Below are 7176 nucleotides of genomic sequence, written 5' to 3'. Positions count from 1 at the left end.
GATATCAAATTCTTATATAAAATTCATAAAGCCAAAAGCCATAATATATATATAAACTTTGAGTAGTTACACTATATGGCATAATAGTATACGATTAAAAAAATAACAATCATTAAAATTAAAGAAATACAAAAAATAGATATTAGTAAAATAACAACGTAAACCTATCAGATAAAAATAAATGTATATTTAAATTAATCAATCCAAAATTTACATGAGTTTATATATATATATATTAATTTGAATATCATAAAAAAGAGAAAGCTTAATGGAAGGGAAGAAAAAAAAAAAAAAAGATATTGTACCTATAGAATAAGATGGAAACCAAAACTAAATCGTTAGGATGTTACTATGCTATACCTACAGAATAAGACGGAGAACAATGTCATAGATCATTAATAAAGTAGCCAACACATTTGTATAAATAAGTGATGCAAGAAAAGCGATGAAGTGAACACAAAAAATAATACCTAAATGTTGTGGTTTTGTTGAAAAGCCTTAAACTAAATTTCATCTCTGCTGGCTTTCGATTTACCTATATTACACAAATCTCCACAGAATTACAACACCAAATAGGTACACAAGTGTTTCTCATTCTTATGAGGAATAGCCCCTAAAACTCAAAAACAATGGGGGAAAATGAAAAGAAAGAAAAGGTGGTGGAATTTAGAGAATGCAAGTGCCTTGTTCAGTATTCAAGGCAGGCAATTGATGAATTAGGCTTTCGCTTCTATAGGAGTCTTTGACTTGCTGACAATGACTTGCTCATAGAGATCTCTTATTTTTAACCCGATAATTGTTTGGAACAAACCTGTTCCATTGTTACTTCCAGGGAAATCCGCATGCTTCAACATTTGTTGGGTAACTTCTCCATAGAACTTGGTGGAGATGTTGCTTAGATGGCTTTCTACATAGATGAGCTCATCTAATCTGTCGAATTGCCCATCCATCTCCAATACTGATACCTAGACAACACAATAACCACTCTTTATAAGCATTATTTTTTTAGGGTGGTTATTTAGTACACTCAGTATATATGCAATCTCACTCAAGAGCATAACTAAAAAGTTTTTATTTAGGGATCAACTAGAATGCATTATCTATATATAAAGCGCATAAAACATATAGTGGATAAAAATAACACAATATTAAACTATAAGAATTTTTATCAGTTAAATTTTAACAAAACTTCTATGCTAATTATTATATAATTTCATAATACAAATTCTATTATTTGAATAAAAAAATATCGGCCCACATCAAAATGTTATACCAAATTTTTGCATAAAATTCAGAGTCAAAAGTAAAATATGCATAATAGTATAAGACTAAAAAAATAACAATCATTAAAATTAAAGAAATATTAAAAATAGATATTAGTAACATGGCAAAATAAACATATTATACAAAAATAAATGTATATTTAACTTGATTAATCCAAAATTTGCATGAGAGTTGAGAATACTAACTTTTGTAATTGTCAAATACAAATAAAATAATTTATTTTTAATTTGAATGTCATAAATGAGAGAGTTAAATGAGAGGGAAGACAAAGAAAATAATTTATACCCATAGAATAAGATGGAAATTATTAAATTTAATTTTATTTAATTTTTAAATAAAAACTACCAATCAAGTTTTAATTTATAAATATAAAAGTATGAATAGTTAATTTTTTTTAGTTACACTGTTGTACTCATTTAATGACAATTAAATAATTTTGATACTTCAATTTAAATCATAATAAATAAATTATATATTATTAATGGCCAATTAATGAAAATTAAAATTTACTATACATATTGAAGATCTTTTACAAATATTTGGAAGGCCAACTAAGAATTTGAGATACTAATTAAATGGAAATCATTGCCACCCTTTCCGCCTTTGCTATACAATTATATGATATTTACTCTTCTTATTTCATGAAGGACTTATATTTTTGTGAATGAGAGCACTACATCACAAATGTTATAAATTTCTCTATTTTTCATCCGAAGTAATTAAAAATCCTTGGATTAGACCAATGAGCTAAGTCCCAATCCAGCTAAATAATAATAATAATAATAATAATAATAATAATAACACTAAACATTGGATTAGATGAAAGAATGGTGATGGAAATGCAAGATATATACCTCATGGCCAAAATAAGTTTCAGGGCCGTATAAGAATTTGATGCCAGGGTAAGAGCAAGTGAGCTTCCTGCCACAGGGTATCCATAGGATGGTGGAGCCTTCATCAAATAAGTAAACAGGGCTGAGATACTTGACTCTTTCTTTCATTATCAGTCTAACTCTTAAAACTTTCCCCTCATTGTCACCCGGAATCAGTTGGGTTGGCAGCACTTCAATCACAGCATCAGCATATTGCTTTTGTGGATCTGCACCAATATGGATTTCAATTACATATTGTCCCAAACAGGGCCCAGTGTGCCCAATTTCAGTGGGTTAGTTTTGTTTTGCGCTCACAGATATGTTCATCTCAATATAAATAATACAATATAACTTAAAGTTTGGAAAAGGGCACTTAAGTTATGATGTTCGCACATTGACCATTTGAGTCTCCAAAAATTTTATATATAATAAAATTTTATATATATATATATAGATATAACTTCACAAATTTATCATGTAATTTTATTAAAAAAATTTTTGTTTTCATCGAAATGGTACTTCGAGTTTTTTTTTTTAATTCTCTTCTCTTTGTTAATGTGGCAAGGACATTGTAATGAGAAATTTTATAATATAACCTGCCACGTCAACTTGACGTTAATGATAAAAGTAATATTGCAATAAAGTAAATATTGAGGTATTTTTATAATAAAAAATTTCGTTCTCTTAGGTGTCAGTCCGCGAAACCACACGTGTGAAGTTATCTCCAGAATATATACTCGTGAGTAGATAATTAATCATAATATATTTACCAATATAAGCATCGAAGTCAGGCTTGCGTGCTTCAATACTGGCTTTAATGCTTTCAAGACTGTGTCCTCGCTCTGCCATGTCCCTCTGCAATTAATTAATTCTAGCATTGCAAGGTCACACAGGCAAATGGTTGAAATTAAAGTCTCAGAAAAGTGAAATGTATTACCTGAATTTTCCATGCAAATTTAACCTCATTGCTTATGTCCAAATAGATGCTGAAGTCTAAGAGGTCCCTTACACGTTCATCAAACCTACACACACATTGCATATAAGTCAAAGATCACATAATACAAACTTTTGATGATGCTTTCACAATTTTCATGTGACGCTTAAGTTTGACAAGAATTTTCAAATTAAATTTCATGGGATCTTCTTTTCCAATAAGAACATTTTGATTAATTGAGCCTTGACACAGTGGTACTAAAGCATTACACCAGGACTCTGAGGTTAATAATTCTAATCCAGTCCAAATTAGACTCAACAAAAGGAAATATATGCAGATTAAGAAAATCCAAAGTTCTCATGTCTGGCACAAAGAGATAGAGAGAATCTTAGGAGGCTTACATTGGGTGAAGACCTTCAATAACAAGGATCTTAGGAGGCTTGATGAGTTCAGGAGGATCCAGGAGACCAGTAACATGATTATAGATAGGTTTGTCAACAGCAATCCCATCTTTAAGGGCTTTAACTTGCTCATACATGAGATCAAAATTATTGGCTCTCGGGTCAAGTGCTGTTACCCCTTTTTCCTTTCTTCCTGTCCTATCCAGTGAGTGATAATCATCTAAACATATCACAGTAGTTGTGTCACTTATGAGTGTGTTTGAATCAGGATTGCCTCCTTTTGGTGGCTCTGCTGCACCAGCAAACACGCTAGTTAGCCTCCTCATGAAGGTACTCTTGCCACACCCAGAGTCTGCTGCTAGACCAATCACAATAGTCTGTGAGTCCTCTGCTGAGCAGGTTATTACACCAGTGGAAGCTTTCCTGTTGGTTCTCTTGCTACTGCTATAGAACACAAGATGTTTTTGGTTAAATCCGAAGTGGGTTTTTCCTGGTGTGTAAATTGAACATGTTGAATTGAGAGACTGGGAAGTGTAAACTGTGCAAATTGCCATTTCTTGAGAATGGAAGTGAGAGTATTGAATTGGGCTTTGGCGATTATCAATAGCTTGTGTGTGGACACATCAAATGGAAAATTTATGCAAAAATACCAAAAGGAAAAACAGATGGCAGCGTGTATGGGAAAGAAAAACTGGAGTGGCCTTGCCTGGTGATGGGAGGCTGATTTGTCTTCTTTGTTTATTGTTTTATGGGTTTCTGTGACTACCCCTAGTTTTGGACAAATTCGGAGGTAATATTTAGGTAGGAATGCAACTAAGCATAAGGGGCATGAAAGGAAATAAACCAATCCATTGAGGGTAAACTCAATTCCCCAACCCCATGGCATTTGTGATAGAAAGAGGTATGGAGAAGCTTAGTGGTCATCTCTTGCAGTTTGGATTTTGGATTGCCACATGGCACAAAAAGAGTGGCCACTTCAAGATGAGGGGCGTAGCGTGAGGAGTACACCTAAGATTTATTTATTTATTTATTTTTATTTGTAAAACGCAATACAGTTACTTGGGTTGAAGCGTGAGAGTATGTTGATGGACCACACTCTGTAAACTCAATCTTAGCTTCACATTTTAATAAGTAAATTTTTATTTGTGATACTAATATTTCAGTATTGGTATTTTTTAAAAAAATTTATTTGAGTGTTTGGAATTCTTTTATAGTTAAATTTTTAAGTAAAATAGCTATTTAAATTTGAGTTATATGTATTAAAATAGTTTATATGCTTTGAACATGACAGAAAAAACTTACTATTATTATTATTAAGCTGTCAATTACGTAAAGACAGTTCAGAAACTCAAATGAAAAGTTTCAGAGATGTTATTTTCTTCCTACTTAGTTTCCATCTAAAAGTGGCCTCCTTACCGATAGTTGAGTGCACCTTTTGTATTAATAAGTTTTACTTTTAGCAAATCGTAGGTGTTAATTTTATTATAAAGTTTTAGTGTCCATTCAGTTGAGTGTTCAATAATTAATTTAGAATTTTTTTTTATCAATTAAGATTAAATTATTCAAACAAAGGATCTAATAATTGATTTCGAATATTTAGTATACATAATTTTTAGAATAATTTTTTAAAGCAATATTTCATGATTTAACATTATAATTATATTATTGAAAATAAATATTTTTAATTATTAAGTTTTATCTTTTAATTATTGATTATATATAATTATTAAACTCTAATAATTAACGCAATGATTGAAATAAATAAATTCTTCTTTTTAAATGAATGACCTATTTGATTTTAATATAATGCACATAATATATAGGCCTAACTGCAAAAACATATAAATCTTTTCAAAGCTACATAATATTAATATGCATGATGTGATATCGAGATGGATTGAAGAGACGTTGTTGCTATACAGTCTTTAGAAGAGGACTTGTGTGAACTTGGGTAGAAACTTCATGATTGTTAACAAGTATTATCACAAGGATCTAATCTTGATTTAGATTCGGTGACAAGTTAATTTAGTAGCTCATTCTCTTATATCATAAAGGAAAGGCACCAAAAGTTAGTTAGGAGGTTAAGAGACAGTTTGCAAGACGTTAGAAAGTTATTTTCTATTGTAGGAGCTATTAGTGCTAGTTTTAGTAACTGTAATTTTGTTTAGCTCAGCTTGTATATATGTCAATCATCTGGCTCTGTTTTCTCATCAACTCAGTAATAGCAATTAGCATTTTCTCACAATTTTTTATATGGTATATCAAAGCATTTCTAATTTTCTTCTCTTATCAATTTTTTTGTTATTCTAGTTCTTTGTAATCCTTAAGCTTTTGCTATGGCTACTACTGTGAATCAAGGTATTGGAAGTGCGAATCAGCTCAATGATCCAACCTTCAATCCTTCGAGTACATACTTCTTGCATTCGAATGAGAATCCGACATTGATATTGGTCTCTTAGGTGCTTACTGGTCCTAAACAAAAATTTGTTGATGGTGCTACAAAGTTTCATCAATTATAGATCCATTGTATTCAACTTGGGAGAGGTGCAACATCATGGTTCTCTCTTGGATCACTCATTCCTTTTCTCCATCCTTCACTCAAAGTATTTTATGGATTGATAAGGTAGTGGATGCTTGGAAATATTTGAAAGAAAGATTGTCTCAAGGAGACATTCTTCACATCTAAAATCTATGACAGGAGATTGTTTGCCTGGTTTTACAACCCCGCAAGTGCACGGATCACTAACAAGTAATAAAGTAATGAGTAGAGTATCGTTCCCACGAGGAATCTGATTAGCAAGTACCAATCTACACAATAATTTTGACTGTCTAGCCTATCGAATACTTAGGGAATGAAGTTTGTTAACCTTAAACACTAAAATGGTAAACTTAAAACGAAATGATTTATTTGAAATAATTCTGGAATTAAGATTTCACACTTGAATCTTACTAGGCATGTTACCTCATTTATTTACTAGATTGAGGATTGTTTGCCTTGATGGAAATCAGTCCTAAGTTATCCTAAATCCTCTCTCAAGGCATCTAGGGTGTATTTTAATTAACTCAAACCTTACTTTCATGGTGATCAAATTAATTAAAATCCTTTAAGATCTTTGACCAATTTTAAAGTTTCACAAAGGTATCAGCCTATGTCTAGGTCAAAATTCTAGGTTCAAGATCTTGATTTTCTAATATTAATCTTCACCTTTCAATCCTTCAATTAACATCTATAATCATGGCTAAGTGGGTCCAGCACATAGCATGCATTAAGATCACAAGAAATTAAATCAAGGAACGAATCTCAAATCTAATAAATAAAACTTAGTGTTCATCCATAATAATAATTACAAGCATTACTCTCCCAAATTCAGAATGAGAAAACTACTCACTCATGGTGAGTTCAGCAAACATCATAATAAAAGATAAAAACAGTAAAAAAGAAAATCATGTAAAAGAAATAAAACAATAAAAATCTATCTAGGGAGATGAAATGAAGGCACCGAAGAGAGTTTGCAGCTGTCACGACCCAACCTATGGGCCGGACCGGCACTAGGACCTGGGCCAGCCTAAAGCCCCCGAGGCCCGTAGTAAGCCTAACTGTTCATTAACCCAACTCTAAGGCCCATTTGGGCCCAATATCAAGAAAACAAACGGACAGAGTCCGGCCATAAAATGGACATACCAA

The 7176-nt window shown here is 31.7% G+C and overlaps 1 protein-coding gene across 1 annotated transcript; it reads right to left on the bottom strand.

Moving 5' to 3' along the window:
• Window positions 1-451: 451 nt before the first annotated feature.
• LOC110671728 (phosphoribulokinase, chloroplastic) lies at window positions 452-4359 on the bottom strand. The gene is made up of 5 exons (XM_021834280.2): window positions 3492-4359; window positions 3094-3178; window positions 2927-3011; window positions 2139-2383; window positions 452-965 (listed from the first exon to the last, which is right to left on the bottom strand). Exons 1-5 carry the CDS (start codon window positions 4043-4045, stop codon window positions 717-719), a joined length of 1218 nt encoding a protein of 405 aa, XP_021689972.1. The 5' UTR covers window positions 4046-4359; the 3' UTR covers window positions 452-716.
• Between the last annotated feature and the right edge of the window lie 2817 nt (window positions 4360-7176).

This window comes from Hevea brasiliensis, chromosome 15, assembly GCF_030052815.1.
Source record: "Hevea brasiliensis isolate MT/VB/25A 57/8 chromosome 15, ASM3005281v1, whole genome shotgun sequence".
Taxonomy (NCBI): domain Eukaryota; kingdom Viridiplantae; phylum Streptophyta; class Magnoliopsida; order Malpighiales; family Euphorbiaceae; genus Hevea; species Hevea brasiliensis.
This window is presented reverse-complemented; position numbering and strand designations above follow the sequence as displayed.

Bases quoted from the DNA above. Each gene is read 5' to 3' on its own strand.
- LOC110671728 (XM_021834280.2), bottom strand. From the start codon at position 4,045: ATGGCAATTTGCACAGTTTACACTTCCCAGTCTCTCAATTCAACATGT. The intron at 3,012-3,093 runs GTAATACATTTC...AATTAATTGCAG, and splicing joins AATTTGCATGGAAAATTCAG to AGGGACATGGCAGAGCGAGG. The intron at 966-2,138 runs GTATATATCTTG...TGTGTTGTCTAG, and splicing joins AAACTTATTTTGGCCATGAG to GTATCAGTATTGGAGATGGA.